At 46.7% G+C, this 24218-nt stretch overlaps 1 protein-coding gene across 2 annotated transcripts in view; it reads right to left on the bottom strand.

The window, feature by feature from the left end:
• Window positions 1-13505: 13505 nt before the first annotated feature.
• Window positions 13506-24218, bottom strand: part of Dock1 (dedicator of cytokinesis 1) — a 503223-nt gene continuing 492510 nt past the window's right edge. Inside the window, exons 50-52 of one of the 2 annotated variants that reach the window (XM_034495028.2) lie at window positions 20144-20297; window positions 18843-18997; window positions 13506-14701 (exon numbers count right to left, since the gene is read on the bottom strand). In XM_034495028.2, the coding sequence (XP_034350919.1) occupies window positions 14606-14701; window positions 18843-18997; window positions 20144-20297 (405 nt within the window). In that variant the 3' untranslated portion in view covers window positions 13506-14605. The remainder of the gene's footprint in view (window positions 14702-18842; window positions 18998-20143; window positions 20298-24218) is intronic. The other variant, XM_034495020.2, reaches the window with a different exon arrangement.

Genomic DNA, 24218 nt, shown 5'->3' with positions numbered 1-24218 from the left:
AGAAGCATGTGTTGAACAAATGAGCAAGACCAGGTCTAGCCACATGATAGATGCTGAAGGGACTTAGTGAGACTGTATAAGCTCTGAGCATCATGAGATGCCTGCCTGGGCTTGCCATCAGCCTGCAAAAGGCATAGCCACATGGCATTCAACTTTCCAGGACTTGCACCTTTCTTATAAAGTGAGAGGGAAATATATTGTTCCTCTTATAGACCCATGACAGTTATGAGAATCCGAGATAATTGATGTGTTAAGTATTTTGGAAAGTATAGGGATTCATGATAAAAATAAATATTCTCTTTTAGGCTCAATAATAATGACTTGCCAGCATTATGACGTTCTTGGCTCACGGCTAAGTGGCTCCAGGAAGCTGAGGAGATTGATTTAAGGTTTGGTTATGATTTTTTTTTAACCTTTCATTTCCCCACGCCCCACATTCAAGAAGGCATCTCTTCCATCACCAAAGAAATCTGTCAGCAGGAACAAGCGTGGGATGGCAAGAATTAGCCTTTCCAGAGAGAAGCAAGCCTGGGCCCTTGGTGGGCACCGGCTGGGGCTTGCTTTCCGCATCTGCTTCTTCTCCAACTCTGCACAGCAGACAGCAGGCTACACAGGATATGTGAATTAGGTGAGGGCTGTGAACTAGGTGTTCCTTTTTCTCCTTCACTCTCTCCCTCCCCCTCCCTTCTCTCTTCTCCTCTTTCCTTTCTGTCTAACCCCCACCTTCTCTGCTCTCTTACATTTCTGCCAATCCTAGTTTCTCCTCAGTGGACTGGTTTGTGATAATGAGTTTTCAAAGACACTTGTCAGCTGATGCACCAGCACTGTCTTTAGAAGCCCAGTGATCTTGTTGGTACAGGCACCTGCACTGGAGCGGCCCCCGAGTCTCCATTAACACTTCTATACCAGTCTGAACTGGGGACGGGATCATGTGTGGATTAGTTCTCACCACATGATTGACTGCAAAGTGCTTTCATGAAAACTGCTTTCTCTCATGCCCCAAATATCTTAGGGCTGACATGAGTGGTGAGGATGGAAGTTGTGGTTATGATGATGGTGGTCTCAGTGTTGGTGATGGTGGTAGTCGTAGTCAGGATGGTGGTGGTGATGATGGAGGTGGTGATGGTGATGGTAGTGGTTGTGAATGTGGTGATAATGGTGGTGATTGTGAATATGGTGATAGTGGTAGTGATGAGGATGGTAGTAGTGGTGACCATGGTAAGGATGTTGATGACAACAGTGCTTGGGGTAGAGATGGTAATGCCCATGACAGAGGAAAGGGTGATGATGAGAGTTATTATAGTAATGATAGTGTTGGAGACTAGGGTGGGGACAGAGGTGACAGTGGTGATGGTAGTAACGATGGTGGTGGTGGTGATGACTGTGGAGGTGGTGGCGGTGATGATGGTGATGGTGGAGTTAGTGGTGGTGATGAAGGTGGTGGCAGTGGTAACAGTGGTAATGTTGTGGGCAGACAGGAACATTGTTTTCTTCTTCTTCTAGTTGTTTCTTCCTGATCAACCCTCCCATTCTTTCTCCTCCCAAATGGCAACTAGAGTTAAAGTGCCTGCTGGCCATCACCACAACCATAATGAAGACTATCTGGCCCTGGGTTGTAATGTGGGTATAGATACCTTATGCCAGCAGGCAGGTCCATCTGCGGTCCCTACAGGATATAAGAGGCTATCCCTGCTGACTCTCCTTGCTTTACCCAGAGTGAGTGCCACTGATAACCAAGGTCCACTTTCCTCACTGCAAATGATAGAGGATGTTCTTAGAATATCAACCATGTTCCCTGGCCCAGCTATGGCTTCATCACAGTGTGGGAGCTAACAGTACCCACTATCTTATGGTTTTGGCCATCTTTGAGACTGCAGAGTTTTGCCTAAGCTGGCATGAGGCAAAGTTAACAAGCAGGAATAGCCCTTAATCACTGGGACCAGAGTCTAGATGTCTCGAACTCACCGTGTGTCATCAGTAAGATGTGCTTAGGGCTAGAGGCTAAGGAAAAGAACATTATTGGTCATGGCAAAGGAAGGTGACCTCAGGTCTGGAATAGTGGGACAACTGAACCCTGTATGCTAAACCTATAGTGTATACAAATAGATTCTTCGTGCATTAAGGTTACCCTTAACCATGTGAAAGAACCATGTAGGTTCCCTCTACAATCACATGGCAGTGGGATGCTACACCACTTCTCCTGCAGAAGTAGGAGAATTTTCGGAAGGTCTCAAGTATGTTGCCATCAAGTAGAGGGGAAGGAGTGGGGGACTTCTGGCTGAATCGAGGGTATGAGGAAAGCAGGGGAAGTGGGAGACACCAAGCCCCTTCTTTTCTTCTTCTTAGGCCTTGATCTGCAGCTCTCTCCCTCCCTGTATGGGCACCACTATGGTAAATTGCTCAGCTCTCTGGGCTCTCCCCCGACTTATTCTGTGGGCTTCCATCTGTGCAGCTTGGAGCTTGGGAATTGAGTTGATACCTAGAAGAAATAGAAAGCCCATGGCAGGGTTAAAGGACAAGTGGAGACACAAGTTAGCCACTCAGAACAGGAAAAGTGTTGTGCAGGAAACAGAAAGAATGTCAGTCTAGTTTTTGCAGAAAGTCTACGCTGTGTCAAGGAGATTTCAAAAAGGCTGTTCTTTGTGGTCTCCTAAATTCATGAGGTTTCTGGAAGTCTGTTAGCTTTGAGTCCTTTTTAAAAATCTAAATGTTTATTCTTTTAAATTCTCTTTTCTCAAAGACATGCCTATTATCAGACTAGTTAAGGACAGACTGCCTGCAGTCAGATGGAGTAAAGACCCCCAGGGGGCCTTGTGCCTCCTCCAGCCAAGGTGGGGCAGTCATATTGACCTGCTAGAAGAAAATACTGCCTACTGTAGCCAGAACCTTTCAGCCCTGTACACAATGTGCTTGTTACCAGCAGCTTGTAAAAGGACTGCTATTCTACTCATTGGCAGGCTCAGTACTTAGGGCAACTAATACCCACGTACTGTGGCAGCGCACTGCAGCGGGAACCTGTGATCAATGATTTTCCTCAGCAGTCGTAGTCTTTGTTCACGCTAACACGCTTGTCAGGAAGCAGCTGTAGCAGGTAGAGGAGGTGGCTCAGTGGGTAAAGTGCGTGCTGTGCCTGGTTGAGGTCTGTGGGGGGGAAAAGCCACAGGAGCCAGCGGGCGGGTTTGCAGGGAAGTCCTCCACAGTCTCAAGGCGGGCCCCAATAGTCACGAGGGAGTCCGTGGGTTTCCAAGAGTTTATTGTTCATGGTGAATGTAGATGGTCTGGGTGTACCCCACCCCACCCCCTCCCAACTCAGGACAGACCTGAATTAAATAGGGAGTGAAGAGGGGGGAGGGGCTGGCCTTCAGGTATCTCATTAGTTTGTAAATCTCTTTAGGGCCTGAGGCCTGTAATCACACCCTCTACCTGTGCACTTTGGGCAGGGCTGCATTGCCCTGAACGACTGAACAGAGCTGGTCAATGGAGTTCCATGCCAAGTGTTAGGAGCCTGGATTCTGGGAGCACAGTGGAATAGATGCCTGTCCCTTACAGGCAATGGACACCTGTTGGGTCTCTGGGCTTTCCAGCCAGTGCTTCGACCAAAACCAGCCATCCTATCATGGTCCTACAGAGGTCATGAGTTCCATCCCCCAGAACCCAAGGGAAAAACAAAAAGCTGAGCCTAGTGTACTCAGGTATTGGAGAGGCAGAGACAAGCAGCTCCTGGGGGCTTGTTGGCCAGGCCATCTAACTGAAACCACAAGCCCGAGGTTCAGTGAAAGATCCTGTCTTGAAGAAATAGGATAGAAAGTAATAGATGAGGGCAACAAACAGGTCTTTCTTGAATATACGTACATACCGGAATGCACACACAGAAATTGCTGCATCCTGTAGGGTTGCTTCACTGTCCCTGTAGTGAGAAGGAAGACGGCAGCCTGGCATCCCACCTGTTGATGGTTGCTTCAGAGTGAGTTGTGCAGAACACGCTTAGGAACCCTGAGAACCTTAAAGGAAGCAAAAGACCTGCCCGCTCAACCATCCATTTCTAACCCAACATGAGTTCCAAAGATGCCTTCAAACAGAAAGCCGCTGTGTGACCTTGATAAATCGCACGGCCATTCTGTGCCGTGAGCTTCCAAACACTGTGATGAATGGAGAAAACTGAAGTTGAGCGCACTGCCTCGATCCCAAGAGTCTTTCCTTAGAGAACATTCTGGAATCAGTTTTCCACTTTTTAACTTCCAGCTGGAGACCGATTACATTTCCTTTCACCTCTGACCACAGGAAACAGTGGAAAGGGGACATGTGAATAGGTCTCATTCCTACATTAGGGATTTAAAATTCAGTCTCTGCTGCCACATGTTTGACTCTGAGCTGCGGAGACCAGGGGGATTCAGGACTCTCCGATCATTTCTGGGCAGATCTACTGTAGCCAGGATGGTCCAGGCACTTGGAGACCACAGTGGACCAGCCACCCGACTTTGCATTCTGTTCTCTGCATCTCTCCCTCAAGGAAGTCCACATCCAAGGCTATAAAAACTGTGATCCCAACTCTTTCTGCCCACCGGACTTCTGGGCTGCCAAACGAGCACTTTGCAAGCCATCAAAACCAAAAGAACTGGGCAGTCTTTACCCCAACCCTAAAATAATAAGATGTTCCTATTGAAAACCACTCGTTTCACTAACACGTCTGAAAATCCGGGGAAGGGGTGGGGAGTTCTGCTGTAGCTTTGCCGGTTTGCTTTTATGAAGTTTGCTTTTCATGTGAAAAAGCCTTCAGTAGGCAGTGAAAGCCTGCAGATGTTGTCTGTATACCCTGCCGAGAAACCAAAAATATGCAGGTGTTTAAAAATAACCCTGCCTTTTGCAGGTAGCTCCTTATTCGATATTAAGTGTCCTCCTCTCCAACAAGAGTGTGCATAATGCTAAATTAACTGTTAACAAGTATTTTTAAATAGCCTAATTTATGCTAATTCAAAAATATTCCGTTCCCAAACTGATTATTTTTGCCTCCCAAATTGTCGCACCTTTCCATTAGCAGCCAAGGAGTCTGGGTGCTGTGAGCCAGCAGCTTCCTGGGTGGCTTTCTGGATTCTGGTGGTTTCTGTGAACGTTTTCTATTGTGGCAATTGCATAGCGCACTTTGGAAGCCCAGGGTGACAATGAATTTGTGCATTTCGTAGCGGGCTGTGGATACAAACTGTTGGAGCTGCTGGGGACTGAAGGAATGCTGCCAGGGTGGTGGAGGCAAGGCTCACAGCAATGATCAGGGCATCCCTGGGCATTTTCAGGAAACCTCTCTCTCTTGCTCCACACCCCATCCCCAGCAGGAACATTCCCAATCCTAATGGCAGGAAAATCCAAAGCCAACTTGGACCTCTGTTTTGGTTTTTGTTTTGTTGTTGTTGTTTTTTGGTTTTTTGTTTGTTTGTTTGTTTGTTTTTTGCTTCCTCTGAGGTGTGAACACTGGCTTCACCTAGATAGTGATGACGCTAAAGAGCTCATGGTCCAGCCTCCAACTTCTTGTTATCAACAAAAGAACACCCATCTACATACCTACATACCCTTCACCTGGGGTGGTAGTCTTTTTTTTTTTTTTTTTTTTTTTTTTTTTTTTTTTACAGCCTTTGAATTGAAAGCTAAGCTCCCTCATGGACAGGAGGCTCCCCCTGGCCTGGTCCCACTAAGTCTTTGCCTTTCATGCCTGTTCACCTCTTCCTTCTGTTGTGAGCCATTCCTGGTTCATCCCCAGTCATACTGCCCTGGATTCTTAGTTCCTTCCCATAACAGCTCAAGGTGCCCTTCAAACACTGCAGCTTTGGGGGGGTTCACCTTTCTCTCCACCCCTCTGAGGACTAAAGGGTCTTTTTACTTCTGGTTTTTATATGGACTAGCTCCCCCATCCCCGAAGTGTCACCTGTTCTCTCATAAAGGAGCTTCAGGGACAGCATTAGCTCTGCTCACAGCAGGACAGAAGATTGAACAAGGCAAGGCCTGGCAAGAGCCCTGGAAACACTTGATAAAGACAGGAAGGGATTGTTGATCCTGATCTCACAAGCTTGGGAAGGGATCTGCCCATGCTCCTTGAGGTTCTGTGTAGAAACTTCACTGGTAGGAGAGGTTATTGGTTATGGCTTTTCATCTGTATTTCCAATGATGCTGAACTTAAGGACTGTTCTAAGGAAACTTGTTTGTGGGTGTGGTTAGACTTTCTCAGAGAAGTTGTTGACTATCACATCAATTTTCCTGGGGGAAAAGGTATTTGCAGCCTTCATGTGTAATGCTCTGTGGTAGGACAGATGCATTGCTCTCCCGGAATCATTCGTCATAAGATGTCTGCTGTGTACAGCCCTAGTTCTCTTCCTGTAGTGTGGCTTTTCTTCAAATGAAGATAGTTTTGTACATAGCCTCAATGTGAACATTCAATGTTGATTATATTGGCTTGGCTTCTTTTCATTTCCCTGTGACCAGACACCCGACAAAAAGCAACTTAAGACAGGAAAGCAAGAGGAGAGAGAAAAAAAAAAGAGAAAAGAAAATGAGAAAGAATTAGGGGGAGGGAAGAAAGAAGGCAAAGAGAAGAGGGAGAGGAGGAATGAGGGATAAAGAGTAGAGAGAAAAAAGAGATGAAAGAAGAGGGGAGTGGAAAGGAAAGGGGACTGGGGAGAGAGAGTAAGAAGAAGGAGGTGGCCGAGTGTAAGGAAGGAAGTGGGGAAGAGAGGAGAAAGAAGTAAGGGGAGAGATGAAGAAAGAGGAGAGAACAGAACGGAGAAGGGATAGAGAGAGGAGAGGAAGAGTGGAAAAAAGAATGGGAGAAAGGAGAGAGGGAAGAGAAGTGAAAGAGAAGACAGGGATGGAAATGGGGAGGATGAAGGGAAAGAGGGAGAGAGGGAGAGACAGAGAGATAAGACAGAGAGAGACAGAGACAAGATGGAGGGGGCAGAGAAACATACACACAGAGACAGAGACACAGAGAGAGACACACAAAGAGACAAAGAGAGAAAGAGATAGACACAGAGACAGGAAGACACGGAGAGGCACACACAGACATACACTCTGAGACAGAAAGGCAGATAGACACAGACACACACACAGAAACATGCACATGCACACACACACACACACACACACACACACACACACACACACACCCCCCACACAGAGACAGAGAGAGAGACAGAAAGACAGAGAAACAGAGACTTAGGTTAAGAAATTGTTCATTCCTTGATGAGTTCAAACTTGCAATGGGCAACTTACTACAAAATCAGGCTGAGGATGATTGGTCTTAGGGCTGGAATTCTTTTTTCTCCAGAAACCTTTTTTTCCTTTTAAGGCCTCAGACTAATTTGCTGAGACCCACCCACATTGTTAGGGGACTTCCCTTTACTAAAAGTCAGGCAATTACAGCTGTGGGCCATACCTACAAACACCTTCCTGGCAACACTCACACTAATGGTGAGTAACGGATAAGACTCCCTCCCGGGAGCATAGTGGAACATGTCTGTAATCTCAGCACCCAGAAGGCTGAGGCAGGAGGTTTGTCATGAGTGCTGCTACATCAGGCCAAGCCACAGTAAAGGCCCCTGTCTCAATAAACAGGACAAAACAAAACAAACTCAACGAAACCCAAGCAAACAAGAAAGACTATATCACACCTTTAACATCCAAGGCTAAAAAAAAAAAAAAAAGAAATTTAGTGAATTTGTCAAAATGAGTTTCATCCTGAGCTCCTTCCACCCTCTTTCAGGCCTAGAACATTCATTTAGGCCTCAAAGCAATAGTGGGGACTGGCAGATTGTGGAGAGGAGACATCAACAGGGTTTGCCAAGTTTAGGACACGGATTAGAGGATTAGAGTCCCAGCTCTTCTAAGCACCCCCCAACAAGACAGGAGGTGTTTAAATCATTCTAAAAGGCCTGTTGAGAAGATAGAGGGAAAGTTACCAAACAGACTAAAAAGAAAACGAAAGCAATTAAATATAGAACTAAAAGGCAAGGGCTTGAAAGGCTTTAAACCCACAAAGGCTTCCACGAACACAACCCGTGAAGCCCAGAGCCAAAGAGGAATCCAGAGCAGAAGATAATACAATCTGTAAAGAATTAAAGAGATCAAATCTTTACATGAAAGAAGAATCTTAAAATTGATTTTTAAATAATTTCTTCAGATACTAGGAGGCAATCTTCAGGCACCAAGGGTGGTTTTTAAATAGAGGGAAAAAGTTTTTTTTTCCATTTATAGGATAAAGCTTATATACTACCCACTTTGAATAAAGATATGGGGAAAGTACGTATCAAATTTGGTAGTTAAAAGTAAAGGTGGATTTTTTAATAGGCCAGAGAGCATTCCAAAGGACCAAGGAAATAAAACCAAAAGTTAAGTAACTCTGTGAGAGCTAAATTTGGCCTTGAACTTTCTAATGATAAAAAAAAAAAAAAAAAAAAAAAAAAAAAAAAAAAAAAAAAAAGCCCACAAAACAGGAGAGACTACCCCTGACCCAGTTTTAGAGTTGACATTCACAGTGATGCACCACAGAGGGTGGGAACTGAGTTACAAAAGAGCCTTCTTAATAGAAAAGTGTAGATATTCACAAATCACACAAACAGGATCTGATGGCTATTAACAATTGTCACAATGACAGGATCTTGAGCCGCCTAAGAGACAACACTCTGGGCATGACTATCAGGTGTTTTTCTAGACTGGATGGATTGAAATCAGAGGGTTCACTCTGAACACGGACAGCCATGAGCTGGAGTACAGGAGTGACCGAGACGGAGACAGTGAGCACCAACATTCACCTCTCTGTGCTTCTGAACTGCAGATGCAATGTGACCAGCTGCCTTGTTCTCTGACTGATACACTTTCCATACTGTGTCGGACTGAACCTTCAAGTGGTGAGATAAAATACACCCTTCATCCTTAAGTAACTCATGTCAGGTATCTGGTCACAGTGAGAAAGTAACTAACAGCACATTTGCAGGAACTTTTACCATGGGAAATGGTTAGGAGGAAAAGAAGGCTCTTTAAAAAGTGAACACAAGCTGGGTGGTGGTGGCGCATGCCTTTAATCCCAGCACTAGGAGGCAGAAGCAGGTGGATCTGAGTTTGAGGCCAGCCTGGTGTACTTAGTGAGTTCCAGGACAGCCAAGGCTACAACATAGAGAAACCCCGTTTCTAAACAAACAAACAAAACCAAAACAAAATGATGACTATGAAGATGTTGGGAACCCTTCTCCAGAAGAGAATACCTGTGGGTCTTTGTTCCATCTCATCACTAGAGTGCTGGGATGCCACTGGGGGGAGGGAGAGTGGGTGTGTGTGTGTGTGTGTGTGTGTGGAGGGAGGCTAGGTTATATTCCATTATCCCTGGCTTCAGGGTGCCTGGCTTGTGTTGTGGGGTGGTGGGCCCTGCCACCTGCCGCTATGTCTGGAGGCAAACCTTCCAGACAGCCTCATTCTTTAAGTCTGGGAGTCAGGAAGCCATAGACATAGCAGGGAATTTCTCCTTGATTAGGGCTTTGGTCTACAAGGAGAGCCTGGTGGTTTGAGTTTGGAATATTCCAGATATGCCAACACATTAAAAGCTTAGTCTAGAGCCTTTGGTACCCTGGGGATGTGGTAACTGAGTTGGGGCCAAGTGAGATTCATTCCAATTCCTGGAAAGGTTTGGTTTTTTTCCTTTTGTTTTCTTTTTTTTTTAATTAACTTTACTTCCTGATCAAAGGGATGATCAAAGCCCCTGTTTCTCCCAGACTCCTCTCACACAATCCCTCCCCCAACCCCTCCTTTCTCCTCTGATAAGGGGGAAGCACTCCATTCGTCTCACCTTGGCACATCAAGTCATTGTAGGCCAGTTAGGGGAACAGGATCCACAGGCAGGCAACAGGGTCTGGGTCAGAACCGGCTGCCCCAGATCCAGTTGTTGAGGGATCCATATAAAGACCAAGTTGCACATCTGCGCTGTGTGTGTGTGTGTGTGTGTGTGTGTGTGCTCTTTGGTTGGTGGTTCATTCTCTGGAGAGTTTACAAAGGAGACAATAGACTCTGGGTCCTCCCCTTTCTCTTCCTCCTTGGCAACCAGCTGTGAGGTAAACAGGCCTTGGCCTCCTTCCTTCACTCCTGCCACAATGCACAGGCCCACATTGCCACAGCTAATTGACTGTAGGCTGAAATCTCAACTGTGAGCCTAAGTAGACCTTCCTTATATTTAGGTTCATTTACTTCAGGCCTTCTAAACAGCAACAGAAGGCTGACACAGGGAGAAAAATGCGAGACTGCACAGGGTTGGAGACACCCCCTTGTTTGTCAATATATCAGTCTATTAAGAAAGTTCTGTGACAAAGTGGCTGTCTCCCTTCCTTTCCCTCTCCCTCCCTTCTTCTTTCCTTCCCTTCTTCCCTTTCATCCTTTTTTCCTTGGTAACCTTGCTATGTTCTCCAGGTGTTCCCCAGCGGAGGTGTGTGTGGCCCTGGAAGGTGTGGTTTGGATGATGATTGCCCCTACAGGCTCAGGTATTTGAACACTTGGCTCCCAGTTGGTGGCACTATTTGGGAGGGCTTAGGAGGCATTTGTTGCCTTGCTGGAGGAAGGCTCTGAGAACTTAAAGCCTTGTGATGCTTTCTTCACTCTCCCTGCTTTGTGCCTGAGGTTGAAGGTGAGAGCTCCCAGCTTCTGGCTCCAGCTGCCATGTCTACCACTTGAAGGAGAACCTAAGGAGTTTTTTGATGATGGAGAGAAATTAAATAGAAAGGGAAGGGCAAGACCAGGGCAAGACCCCATCCATCCAGCTAAGCTTCCAACTTAGGAAGAATCTCCTCATATACATTGTCTTGGGCATCATGTTTTGACACAGTAACAGAAAAGTAACTAATAAAAAGGTGTGTGTGTGTGTGTGTGTGCACATGTATGTGTGCATGGGTGTGGTGTATGTGTGTGAGCTTGGGTGTGTGTGTGTGCATGTGTGTGTGGTACATATGTATGTGTGTGTGCATGTGTATGTGTGCTGTGTGTGCATGTGTGTGCTACATATGTATGCGTATGCATGTGTGTGGTGCATGTGTGTGTGCATATATGTGTGTGTATGTGAGTGGGCATGTGTGTGGTCCATGTGGGTATGTACATGCATGTAGTGTATGTGTGTGGTGCATATATGCATGTGTACATGCTAATGATTCTCACAGTTATTGATGGCTACATGCATGAGATAGTGCAATGACATCAGCATTCTCAAATGACCCCCAGCCAGTAGCTGGCCTCTTGATATTCTCTCATATTAGTGTGGCAAAGCCATTTGTTTCTGGACTGTGGGTCTGACATACAGGCTAGAAGATGAACACTTATCTTGGTGAAAAAAAGCAGGTTCCCAAAGAAAAGATTCCACCTTGACCAGTCTACTGAGTCCTGAATATTTATGTGTATGTGTGTGTGTGTGTGTGTGTGTGTGTGTACATCATTTTCTTCCTCATTGAGGAACTCATTGAGTTGGGGGAAGGGGAAGTTTCTCACTGAACATAGAGCTGAACAGCAGTCAACTGTCCCCAATGGTCCGCCTGTCTCTATCCTCCATGGTGCCTGGTTACAGGGACACATAGTTATATGTATATTTTTTAATGTGGGTGTTGGAGATCATGTTTGTGCAGCAAGAGCTCTGAGGCATCTCTACGATCCCCCTTTGAAGTTGTTACAACGGGACAGCTACAACACAAGGCAAAGATGCCCTGGAGCATCTTGGCTTTTGCAGAGGGCCCCTTCAGGCTGGTGAAGGCACACACAAGTACTTTTGTGTTTTCAAAGGAGGGAGATGAGAGCCCTTCGCAGGAGGACCCATTGTCATCTAACATCTAGCATGGTAGGTTCTGGAGAAGGCTCTCTAACATCTAGGCTTCTCAAGCCAAATCACACACCTCAGGACAAAGTCCTCTCTCAAGTTAGTAAAAATGGAGGCAGGAGAGAAAGAGGCTTCAGCAATGCCCAGCCAGAGAAGAGGCCCCACTGAGCAGCAGCTGGGGGAACCCTGTTCCAGAGTGGGACTAAAGTGTAGGAATGGGTAGCTCTGACGTGGTCTGCGAGGACATGTTCATACTCAAGTGGGTGTAGGCATTTTCCACCTGGGCTCTCAACCAAGAGCAATGAAGTGGGATGATTCGTAACTATAAGCATATATATTTAGAAGGTACTTTGACAGCAAAATAACAATAGCAGATTTCGTGCTTTGGCCTATGACCTCCAAGCCATAGCTTTTGGACCAGGAACTAGTTATGCTCATCCTTCATAGACCTGGGCTGCTCTCAACCTTGGTCAGAGAAGCTTTGTTTTGCAGTGGACAGCAGCCACTTCGGAGACACATAACCTATCAAACTGCTAAGAAGAAAAGGCCGGGGGCTCAGGCCTAAGTGGGACATCTACGTTAGCTTCCCAGCCTCCAAAGGAAGGCTCAGGGAACACCACAGAAGAGGAGGTATAAAGAATGTATAAGCAGGAGGACGTGGGTGGTGCTCTGAAACGCTATCTTCTGGAGGTGATATAGCTATGCGGTCGTGAGCGCATAGCAGCTGTGGTTTCCCATACAAATTCAAGCCACTATAATCTGTGCATGGATGGGGAAAGATGAGCACTGGGACCTACCCCTTGCTGAGGAGCTATTGCAGTAGACCACTATTGGGATGGGAAAATTACATATATATATGTATGTACATACATATATATATACATATATATACATATGTGTGTGTGTGTGTGTGTGTATGGGCTGTGGCCACTGCTAGGTTTCCTGTGCTCCAGTGAATGGCCTCACACTCATGCACATATTAGCAGACTTAATGTGTTAGTAAAAAAAATAAATAAATAAGAGAAAAAAAAAGATGTAAAGTTGAGCTAGGATGTGTTGGGAGGGTATGTATAGGGGGAGTTGGGGGGACATGAGGGGTAGATATGGTTATGTTTCACTGTATATATGCATGAAATCCTTAAAAATAATAAAAAAAAACTTCTCAAAAGTTAAAGAACAATTATGTCTAAAGGCTGAGGAGATGGCTCAGTTGGGGAAGTGTTTGTCACAAAACCACAAGGACCTGAACTTAGCCCTAAGACCCATATAAAAAAAAGCTGGGGGCAGTGTTATGCACTTATAATTCCAGTTTTGCGGAGGGAGGGACAGGTAGATCATCGAGGCTTGTTGGCTAGCCAGTCTAGTTTAATCCTTACCCTGTCACTGCATAGCTTTTCAGGGGAGTTGGCCTCACGCTAAGGTTGAAGTTCATGAGAGATTCTGCCTCAAAACACAAAGCGAAGAGCAACTGAGTAAGAAATATGGAGTTTACTTCTGATCCCTATGTTCATACACAGACATGTGCACCCATGCATACAAGTGCATGAGTGCACACACACACATATACACACATAGTTGTGTTTGAAGAAGATGGATAGGTACATATATAAGTGTGTGTTTTGTCTTTAAGAAGGCAGCATCTATATTTTATGTGAAATGATTAAAAGAGGCCGGTCACCAGGAGTCCTTTTTAAATAACATTTATTTTTCATTTGTCAGTGATTAACTTTGAACTCTCCTAGAACAAACAGTATCATGATCAAAGTGAATAAAAAAATATAGATGATCAAATAAAATATTAGGTTATACAAAGTTAGTTTTTTTTTTTTTTTTTTTTTTTTAAAAAAAAGAATCATTGTCCACCAACATTTTCAGGACCTTGGAAATCTGGAAAACAATTTTGTGGGATTTAGAAAACAAATATTTCCAGCAGTTAAACATGAAGAGGACACACTGGAGCTCATGTTCAGAGGCCCGCTGGAGTAAGCAAGTGGGACAGACACTTGCCGGAGCTCTGAGAACCACCGTATATACAAATATTCTGTACATACAGAGAAGCTACCCAATTAAAACCACCTCTGGTGGTATATGGGCTCATATTTTAAAAAGAATGAAAATTCACTTTCCTATGCTCAAATTCATTTTTCAGTATCTATAATGGTGTCTCTACTCCATATATTAATATCTCTTTAGTAACTGAGAGATATCCCTACATTAAATTATGCCAAGGGAAATCAAGATCTTCTCTGAAGGGGTACACTTAGCTGCTTGATGTCAGCTGAAGTGACACTCCACCCCACGAGTCACACTGAGGATACAGCAAGGATAGGGTTGAACAGTCAGCCCTTGTGGGTGAGCTAGAGTCTGGGCTGCAGAGGCAGCATGAGGATCCTTACAAGGTTACTGCATAGCTTCTCATGGGGGAGTAGGGGTAGGGGGTTGGCCTCATTCTTCCTGCTTGGCTAACTCACATCAGCCAAGCTCTCTGCAAATGAATATAAGTCGTTTGGCACAAAAGGAAAGAGTTTCAGGGCAAGACTGAGGCTACCAGAAAGTCTGACATGCTCTGAGTCCCCAACTTCAAAACAATCCAGACTATGTATGACTTGGCTCCATTCCCACTGTGCTCTGAGACACTTTAGGCCTCTGGTCCCATGGCTAGGACACACCTCTTTCCAAGAAAAGCCAATCACACTAAGGTGAAGCATCCCAGGGCCCAGAGGAGGTAATCGGCAGGCACGGCAGATGTAGAAGAGAAGCAGAAGGAAAACCTTCTCCCAGGATTCACTGCACAATCCCAGAGTCCACTGAGGTCTGCTTTCGGGTCGTCTTCGGAGGGGGGGGAGGTGGTGTTTTGCTGGGCAGTGGAGGTGGCTGTTGCTAGGAAACAGGAGTATGAAGAAACCATCATGTTACTGGTGTACTCACTGAGAAGCACCTGTTCCTTTGCTGGAGTCTTACTTGGCATAGCAGTTGGAAGTCTATCTGAACACTTAGGATAGGAACTGATTCCTCCTTGTGACCTGGCTCCACCCTGCCTGGCTTGGAGCCAGTCTGTCAGCTACCCGACTCTGGGCTGCCCTGCAGCCATGTAGTTTTCTGACATCTGAATCTATATGCATGGTGAGCACTCTCCCCTGAGAAGCATCAATGTTTGTGGTTTTAGATTCTGGTGTCATCACCCTAGCAATGGATCTGTGTCCAAAGGACAGGCTCTCTAGGGTGTGAAGAGAGATTCTCCCTTGCCTTCTGAACTGACAGCCCAGGTTGGCCAGCAAGATTTCTCTGGAAAGTAACATAATTTGTGGGTCATGCATGGCTCTTGCTGAGGCTGGGAAGTGGCCAGAACCTGGGCCAGCAGAAGCTGTGGCCATAACTGTGGGTGAAGGAAACTTTATTAACAGAAGCAAGGGACAGGCTGAATTGGTCCATAGGCAGCAAAGTGCCTTGGGTTCTGGGTACAGCTTCATTATAAATGCCCCCTCCCTTGCAGACTCGTATGTTTGAACACCTTGACCCTAGCCAGTGGCACTGCTGTGGGGGCTTCGTAGCAGGGCATCATGGAGATTAGAAAAATAACTAATGGGATATATCCTCCAAACCAGAAAATGAACAAACAGCTGTGAAGCCTCAGAAAGCTGTGCAGTACCACCTGCTGGGTATGAATGACTCAAGAGGCCACTGCCCTTCTGCTCTAGGAACCCTCATGACCATCACAGACACTGAAAAGAGATGCCCAGGCACCTAAGGACAAGCTGAATGCGAAGATGCAAAAACTGATGGATTGGGGGAGGTGGGACCCACCACAAGCAGAAATCTCAATGAGTGTTCAAGAGCCAATGTGTGTGTGTGATGAAAGGGCCCAAGTCACAGTCTCTCAGCAGAGGCTGGGGTGTGTGGCTGAATGTGAGGGAAGTTCTCAAAGGCAGAACCATGACATAAGGGTCTCTCACTCACTGCTCCAGTTTCCTCCTGGTTCAGACAGGTAAATATACATTACCCTAGTGTTGAGGTACAGAAGGGAGGAGGTCATCGGTAACACTAGCCATTTTACAGAGGGAAGTGGTGGTCTTGGGAGTTGGCTCAGTTTTGAAGTTCTTGTCATGCAAGCATAAGGACCTGAATGTACATCCCCAGAACCCATGTCAAAAACTGGGCACAATAGCACAAGCCTATAATCCCTGCCTGAGGGACACGAGGATTCCTGGGTGTTGCTGGCCCACTACTCTAGCCCAATCAGCAAAATCCAGGTTTACTGGGAGATCTTTCTCAAAAATATAAAATGGAGAGCGATTAAAAGACACCAGATACTAAACCTCTGGCTCCCATGTACAGATACACAAATGTCCATATACATCTACACACACACACACACACACACACACAACCACATATACAGAGCCCCCCCCCCCCAACACACACACCAAGAAAAAGTGAAGAGTACATTTGTAAGTCTCTTTTAAGGTTGCTGTGAACTGTGGAAAGAAACACTGATTTGACGGCCTGAGAACATCCATTGTAGGTGTGTTCATAGGTGAAATCTATGGTGACAGTGACCTCTAACAGAGGGTACCTGCAGGCAGGACCAGCACAGTCTGAAGAAAACAGTGTTAGATGCTAGAGGTGTCCTTAATACCAAGCAGGAGAACGTTGGGTTTATCACCATTAAGTAAAGTGATAGCTCACATGGCTGGTCATACGAGCCATTCTGAAATGAATGACAGCTTAAAATGGCAACAACTAGAGATAGAGTCACCGACAAGCCTGAGGCCGATCGATGAAAGTGACGGGAGGCTATCGATCACCTCCCGCAGCAGATAAACGATCATTATCCAAAAACGGCTCTCAGGGCCTGTGCAGAGGGACGCACCTGAGAAGATGCCTTAACTAATTACGACACACTAACCACCGGCCTGTCATCCAAACTTGATGCAGGCTGCAAATTAAACCAGAGACAAATTGCAAAGAGAGCTGAGTAATTAATCTAATTGAATTTGCACCCGCTTTATAAACCTAAGCGCAGCTAGGGCATGTCGGTCCTTCACTTAATCACAAGCGGCACTGACAACTTAGGACGCTGGATCTGTCACCCCTGCATGGATGTGTGACAGAAATGGACTTGATCAGACTTCCAAAGTTCAGAGTTTTCAGATTATAGGAGGAGCCTGGGGGATATTTCGGCTTTTCAAATAAAATATGGATATAATCAACTAAATGAGGCTATGACACCCCAAGGAAGTGGAGGTTCCTCTACCCCAGGCTCTCTGGGTCTCCTTTTGTGCTGCAGAGGTCAAGTTTACATTTCAGTAGCCGCCTGAGCCCTCTAGCCTAATAGAACACACCCTTCTCCAGGGTCAGCTCCCCACTGATATCTCTAGGGGGACCTTTTCCTACACAAATGACACTTTGGCTTTAGAAGAGCTACCTGTCCCTTGCATGTCAGAGAAAAAGCCGTGTAGTGCCTTTAGCTTCCTTTAAAGAACAATCAGACACACAGTTAACATGCAATCTCTTCCCTCACTACTTTCTTTATGTATGTGCACAAGCCTGTCTGTATATGTTTAAGCACATGCTATTGTGAATATATGTGTATAGGCATGTGGGTGGCAGCCAGAGGTCAACATCAGGCATCCTCCTCAGTCCCTCTCATCTTTCACTGAACCTGAGCTCACCAATTTGGCTAGCATGACTGACCAGTGGTGAGCTTCAGTGACCTTCCTGACCTAGTACCTCTGCAGTACTAGAATGACAGGGGCCTGCCAGCATGCTTGGCACTTTTACATAGGTTCTGGTGGACTGGACTCAGGTTGTATTCCTTGCATGGCAAGCATTTTACATACTGAGCATCGCCCCAGCCCTCCCTTACTGCTCTTACAAAAGAGATTTGCAGAGCACCCAGTAAAATGCCTCCCCAAGAAAGAAAAAGAAAAGGCATGAAGAATTCTTTACTATGGCTGAAGAAAAAAAAAAAAAAAACAATCCCCATGCCTTGTGGTAGCCACCAGCAAATCTCACACCATCAGCGCTCTCAGGAGCTCTGGTGGCCATGTCATTACTTTATGGAGGCTGAGCTTCAAAAAGTATGGCCAGCTGTACAAACAAACACGGACTTGGGTGTTTTACTCTTCAGTCCGAGTGGATTTAACTTTATGAGGCTATGAATTAATGTGCTGTGGGAATGGGGACTTCGGAGTGGACATTACTGCTGTGACTGAGTAAGTGACATTTGTGCTTTCTCCCTGAGCTTACCTTCTCTACTCAGATTTGAGCATCACAAGAGGATGGACCAGGGGCACAGCCTATGAGTAATCCATAACTGCGAGGACCCAGTGCAGTGTGGCATTTAGGACCCTCTATCATTTGCATTAACATGCAGGCCTGAGGCTGCTTAGCAGGGAGCATATTAGATATGATTAATGACTTTAAAACAGTGTGTGGTGGGGACCAGCCTGGGGACCAGTGCCAAAGAAGGGTTCACACTGCTTATAAGTACTACTGAAAGAAGCCAGGCCAGAACCTTGAACCAAGACTTTGAGCAGCATTTGAGGGCTGTTGAAACAGGGCAGTGGGGTATACAGTCTGCACCCCCAATGTGGAACCCTTCCTATGAACTCTCTGGGCAGCAAGTGCCTGTGGCCACCAGGGACCTGTCAGTGTGAGGACAACATTGCCCAGAGAAACTAGAGGGCCAAGATGGGGGGAAACAGAGGAGGCTTCCCCTATGGAGTAGTATGTCTCTTCAGTGCAGTCAGACAGACCTCTTGGCACCAAAGCTGCTGGCAACATCAATAGCTCAAAAATCAGCATCCATCAGAACAACTTCAGAGAAAAGGCAGCAACTGGAATGGCTGCAGCACTGTATGGGAGGTGGGGTTGTCTGCAGCCAGGGCTAAGATGCAGAATCACAGACCATGCACACCTCAGTCCTTAGTTCTCCTCTCGTGGGCCCAAGGTAACCCTCCCTGGGACTTGGAAGACTGCAGGCAGAAACTAAAGTCCTATGGTTTTAGATCCCACTTACCCGCTGTGGGGGAGGAGGAGGAGGAGGAGATGTGGGTGAGACCATCAAATCCTGGTTTTCCATCACATTTCCATAATCTGCCATGTTGCCTTTGAGGGGCAGTGGGGGTGGGACATCAGCCACATCCATCCCCATCATGCCGTTCAGCTCCAGACCTGGAAAATGATGAAATGGTTACAAATTGATCAAAAAGTCTCCCACTCCACAGAGACACTTGTCAAAAGAACACAGCACAGGGCAAAGAGGAGTAGAGAATACAGAGAGTGAGATTCTTTCCTGGTGGAATGTTCTAGAAAGGAAACAGACTTGAAGCAACATATCAACTCACTGTGTAAATACTACTGTCAGTGAGCCTCCTTCTCCTTGGGGGAATCCACATAGTTGGTGTGACAAGGGCTATGGACAACTGCCAGTTTGAGAGTCTGGCAGGCTTTATGGTAAGTCTGCCACAGTTGCTACTGGGAGAGCTCGCTGGGTAGAGTCTGGTGATAGGGCACACAGCCAGCTCACCAGGGCAGTCCCATGATTGTAGGGGCTGGCAGCTGTCTTCCAGAGCCAAAGGGATATGCCACAGGTTGTTAAAGCAGACAAATGTTGCCGTTTGTAAACAGAGGGGAGATCACAAAGGTAGGCTAACTTCATTAGTTTTTGTTGATGTTCTTGGAAAAGATGTTTTATTTTAACCAAAGAGAAAAATGGACACATTCATGGATGGGTATGTTTTTGGAGTTTTTAAAGTAGTTAGTTGTCTGATAATAGGGAAGTGGCAGGGTAGTCCAGTGGTGAATGTAGAAGCCTTGGTGAAGAGATGGGAGAGCAATGGTCCCCAGGGGTTGGGTACCTGTGTCATTGCGGTTAAGCAGATGTGATGTAACACTTGTCATTTAATCCTCCTACAGCATGTGTGCCCATGGTGGTTACAGGCTGACAGTGCTGTGCCATCTGTCATCCCTGGTGGACATTTCTATGCATTAAGCAATGACTCTCTCACTGTTCCTCTCACTAGACACAGAGCGCCAAGGCCCCTGAACACATTGGTACCTTGTGACTCTCAGGACTCCTTTTGAGGCAGAGGCTCTGCTCCTGGGTTGGGCCCTGCAGCTTATATTTGCTGAGCTCTGGCACTGAGGATGGGTTTCTGCATGAGATGCTTAAAGTCTAGATTTCCCACCTCAACCTGAGGTGACGTCTCCAGATGGCACATGCCCCTCTAACTTTCAGTCTGCTGCTGGGGAAAGGGTCCTGAATAAAGGGCGACAGTCAGGGGGACCTTAAGGAGTAACGTCTTAAGTTCCACTTACTGGGCTGAATGCTGAAGCTGAGTTTGGCTCTTGGTGTGACTGGAGGGGGCGTCTGCTGGGAGGACGGTGATGCTGGAGACACAGAGAAGCGCCTTTCACTTCCAATGACATTGATCACCTGGCTCTTGGGTCTTTGCGGCCGCAGGGGACTTATCTATGTTGAGGGACAGAAAGAACAAAGTTAAGGTCTATATGGACTGGTTGTGTCTTTCCCAAACTCCTGTGCTGAAGCCCTAACCCCACAAGCCCATTTGGATGTAGGGGTTTTGCAAAGGGCCAAGTTAAGATGATGTAAGCATGAATCCAACAAGACCTTATAAACTAGGGGCGCTGGACAGCATGCAAACAGGAAGAATGTCAGAGGAATACAAAAGCAGACATGGAGTATCCCTGCTGCGAGTCAAAGGACACCAAAGATGGCTAACCAAACCAGAAGCCAGGGAGGTGTGGAACTTAATCTCTCACTACCTTAACAGGGGCAACCCCATCTATGCCTTGATCTTGGATCTGTAGCTTCTAGAATTGGTAGGGAACAACTTTCTGTTGTCTGAGTTGCTTACAGAGAGTACAGTACTCTGTTCTGGCAGCCTGTCCCCACTTATACAGAACTTCACATAAATCTTCAACTCAGCCTTTGGGAGCAGGCTAGCCTAGAACTTGTTATGTACCTAAGGATGACCTTGAACTCCTGATCCTGGTTATCTCTACATCCTAAATGCTAGAGTTACAAGTGTTCACCACCATGTAGGGTTTATGGGTTGTTGGGGATTGAACACAAGGCCTCATGCTTGCTAGGCAAGTACTCTACCTACCAAGCTACGGCCCAAGCCCTTTGTAAGCTACTTGACCACAATGTAAAGGGGGAGGAGTGCAGCTGTGAGCTATCTGTGTAGTTAGTGAGAGCACCCAAGGGTGCCCACAGAGGATCAAGAATGGAACAGAAGTCTGGAGCCTCAGCAGAAGGGCAGGAGCCCCCTTTCCTTGTTTGGTTTCTCCTCTGAGCTGTTATTTCTGACAGGAGATCCTTTTCTCTCCTCTTCCTGCTGGCCTTGGGCTTTAGAGTGCTCTTGACTTTTCTCCACCTGAGCTCTTTCCCCTGTTTGTAACATCAGTAAATTTAATTTGTATATTTCTTACAGCTTGCTCTCTGATCTGACACATCAGGGAGCACCAGCAATTACAAAATATTCTGAGGTAGGATTATTCAGAAACGTTATTAACTTGGCGGAAGAGCAGAAGAGGCTGTCTCCCAGAAGGCCTGGCCCTGGTGTTTCAGCTTAATCCTGGGGCAGAGTGGGTAGGCTGAGGTGGTTTTGCAGGGGTGGGAACAGCAAGAGCCAGTGGGTCATTGTATCTACCTTAGAAGTGACCCACAAAGCCAGCCCAGACTGGAGCTACTGAAGTCAGAAGTAGAGGTGAGGTCCTGGGCAGGGAAGAGGCTGAGCAGCACACAGCCGCAGCTTACAGATCAAAACCGTTCTGTGCAGATGGTGTGGGTGCCATGCCCAAGCACTGCCCCTTCTCTGTGGAAAAGGAGAGTCCCCAGAGCCTTGCTGGGTGAGGTCAGGACTGGCGCCAAGCCTGGCTCTCTCGGAGAGATGTGCACAGGGGCTGGTGAAACAGACTGGGGTTGTGGGAGCTTCTCTACTTCCATGCTCCTAACACAAAGCTTCAGGAAGAGTTCCTAAGGAAATGCAAATGGTAGCCTGAAGGCCTGCTAGGAGAGACTTAGCTAAAGGCCAGGAAATTGTTAATGATGCAAATCAAGAAGGAAGCTGAGCCCAGCCTAAAAGGGAGGAGGGAAACCTTGAAGAAGCTGGGGAGAGCAGTTTATCCCTGTAGGTCTATGGAGGGCAGGGAACATTAGCAGCAGCAGAGTCCTGAGAACACTAGGGGGTGCTAGAGTCATCATGGAACATGCAGTTGCTTTCCATTATGACTCCTGCCCAGGGGACCACACCAATACCTGTGCCTGGAAGAAGTCTCAACTTGCACAGATGCACTGTGGTTGCACCACACCTGACCAGTGGATAGGACCCTGCTGTTGCAGCCCTGGTTATTCTGAACCCCAGGTACCTACTGATGGCAAAGTCAAGGCTCTGTGCTCTGCCCTTGTGTAGTTCCTGTGACCTGAGAGGCCCCCATATGGTGTTGCACCTGGCCCTGTCATCAGCAGGTGTTGTCCCAGAGACATGGGACATCATTGGGAAGGACAGAAACTGTCCTGCATTGGCTCAGCTCTGTCCTTGGATTTGTCCTCACACAGTTCAACTGTGGTCTTTTCTGCTACTTGGCTCTATGTTTCCCAGGCCCAGTTTCAATATCTTAAAACAGAGCTTAAATAAAAAGGTCTGCAGGACCGCAAAGCGCCTGACCCTGAGTAAATATGTCAAAGAGGAAGGCTGAGCCCACTAGTTAGGATGCTGTGTGCCCTGAGAGGAGACCTCTGCTTGTGAGGGTGTCTGGAAGCCTAGCTTTCAGAAACAGTGGGCAGAAAATGCAGAGTGGTTAATCATGTACAGCCTGAGGTCCAGTGCCCAGGCATTTAATGCCAGCCTTGACCAGTGCTTCCTTGGCCCTATGCCCTTGGCCAGTGTCTACTCAGAGACATCAGAGCCTAGCTCCAGTGAGAGCGCATGTCTGCAAGCCAGAGAAGCAATAGCTTTCTTGAGCGTGCCATGGCTCTGGCACCTACATCAGAATTCCACCTTGAGTTGAGCAAGCAGCATATATATGACAGTATTGGTGCCGGGATGTTCTCTCTGACATGTTTTAGCATGGCTTGTTAAGAAGTGTGTCTCCTGCTCCCCGGTTGAGGGATGGGACCACTTACCCATCTCAAAAGTTTTTAACTCAGAAATGTTCCTGTCCAAAGGAAAGACAGGAACAAAAAATAGAGCAGAGTCTGAAGGAAGGGCCATCTGGGGATCGTCCCATCTGGGGATCCATTCTGTCTGCAGACACCAAACCCCAACACTGTTGCTGTTGCTAAGAGGTACTTGCTGACAGGAACCTGGTGTGGCTGTTCTTTAGGAGGTTCTGCCAGCAACTGACCAATGCAGAGGCAGATACTTGGAGCCAACCATCAGACTGAGCTAGGGGACCCCGATGGGGAGCTGGTGGAACGACTGGAGGAGCAAAGGGGGATTGCAACCCCATAGGAAGAACAATGTTGGCTGGTAGGACCACCCTGTGCTCCCAGGGACTAGACCACCAACCAAGGAGTGTACAGGAAGGGATCCCTGGCTCCAGAAACATATGTAACAGAGGATGGCCTTGTCTGACATCAATGGGAGGGGAGGCCCTTGGTCCTGTAGAGGTTTGATGCCCCAGTGTAGGGGGACCCTGGACTGGTGAGGTGGGAGAAGGTGGGTGGGTGGGTGAGCACCCTCATAGAGGCAAAGGGGAGAAGGAAGAGGGTAGTTGTGAGATGGGGAGCTTGTGGAGGGGTAACCAGAAAGTGGGATATCATTTGAGATGTAAACAAATGGCATAATTGATGATGATGATGATGATGATGATGATAAAGAAATGTACCTCCAATGGAAGGAGGGATTTGTAAGGGTGGTGGGACTGGGAAGAGAAGAGGGAGGGGGACTGTGATCAGATGTGAAATAAGTTAAGAAAAAGTGTGCTTCGATCATTGTTTTGGTGAAACAGCCAAAATGGAGTTGCTGCCCAGGACATATGCTTTGGCCACTTACCAGTCAAGTGCTATCCATATCTAGGGGAAGTGGCTCTGAGATTATGTCACAGAAGTATCTGTCATGTATGTCATGTGTATGTCATAATATTTGGACACTGATGTATCTGTCTGTCTGTCCCTCTGAAACACTTTCTGCCTCATTTCTAAATGTAGACCTTAAACACTGTGGTATGCTTCTGGGAGGCCTAGGCTCCAGACTCAACATGGGATGATGGTATGCGTACATTTACTTTATTAATTTACATATGCATGCATGCCTATGTTTGTATGTATCTGCACATGTTATGGCATATGTGTGGAGGTCACAGGGTAACTTGTGGGAGTCAGTTTTCTTCTACCATGTGGACTCAAGGGATCAAACTGAGATTA

Source organism: Arvicanthis niloticus, chromosome 1, assembly GCF_011762505.2.
Source record: "Arvicanthis niloticus isolate mArvNil1 chromosome 1, mArvNil1.pat.X, whole genome shotgun sequence".
NCBI classification, from domain to species: domain Eukaryota; kingdom Metazoa; phylum Chordata; class Mammalia; order Rodentia; family Muridae; genus Arvicanthis; species Arvicanthis niloticus.
The sequence above is the reverse complement of the archived record's forward strand: the minus strand, read 5'-3'. Positions and strand labels throughout refer to the sequence as shown.